The 813-nt window shown below is 49.3% G+C and overlaps 1 protein-coding gene across 1 annotated transcript in view; it reads right to left on the reverse strand.

The window, feature by feature from the left end:
* Positions 1 to 813, reverse strand: part of NDUFB4 (NADH:ubiquinone oxidoreductase subunit B4) — a 3,333-nt gene that overhangs the window by 2,137 nt on the left and 383 nt on the right. The window contains 1 exon segment of the mRNA XM_010719002.3: positions 524 to 731. Within this exon segment, the coding sequence (XP_010717304.1) occupies positions 524 to 731 (208 nt within the window).

Genomic DNA, 813 nt, shown 5'->3' on the forward strand with positions numbered 1-813 from the left:
AGGCTGCCCAGGGCCCCATCCAACCTGGCCTTGAACACCTCCATGGACAGGGTATCCACAACCTCTCCGGGCAGCCTGCTCCAGCTTTACCTGTAAAGAAAACCACTATTTCTTCTGTCTACTTCATGAAAATGGAAAAAGGGAGACTGTCATCCACCAGTTCCCTACTTTTTACTTTAGAGAACATATCTAAAGCATGTCAATAGCTGAAAACTGTGGTATCCTATGATTAATTTAGAGTCAGTGGAACCATGGAAACCTTTATTATGGTTTCCATATATGAGCAAAATCAGAGAAACTGTGACTGGCTGTATCTGCAGATTCAACACAGGCCTCTTAGCACAGTGGAACTTTGCAACTCAGCTATGAGACTTTGCAAAGGTTCGGCACTAACTAGCCTTCCTTCCCTTAATACTTCACTAGTATTAAGCATTTTTAGATGCAGGGGGAATTAAGTCTTAAGGCAGACCTGTGTTTTACAACCTGGTGTTCCCTGATGCTCAACGCCACCAGCAGAACTCACCCTCTCAGTTTTAAAGACAGCTATCCAGAAAAGGATAGGGCCTATCGCAAATACAGCTCCTAGGAAGGACGTCTTGGGCGTCGGGCGGAAAGTGGGGTACACGTTGTGCGTCCTGGCATAGTCCCAGCGGAGCAAGGCAGGATCTTCCTGAGATAGCGAGAAAACTGTGAGCCCCAAAACACGGCCCAGAAGCACAGCAAGACCCTCCCAGGCCGCATCGCGCCATCTGGACCCAGTAACGCAGGCCAGGAGGGGCACACACCAAGGTCACAGGGAGAGGAGGGCACGGC

Source organism: Meleagris gallopavo, chromosome 1, assembly GCF_000146605.3.
Source record: "Meleagris gallopavo isolate NT-WF06-2002-E0010 breed Aviagen turkey brand Nicholas breeding stock chromosome 1, Turkey_5.1, whole genome shotgun sequence".
Classification (NCBI taxonomy): Eukaryota; Metazoa; Chordata; class Aves; order Galliformes; family Phasianidae; genus Meleagris; species Meleagris gallopavo.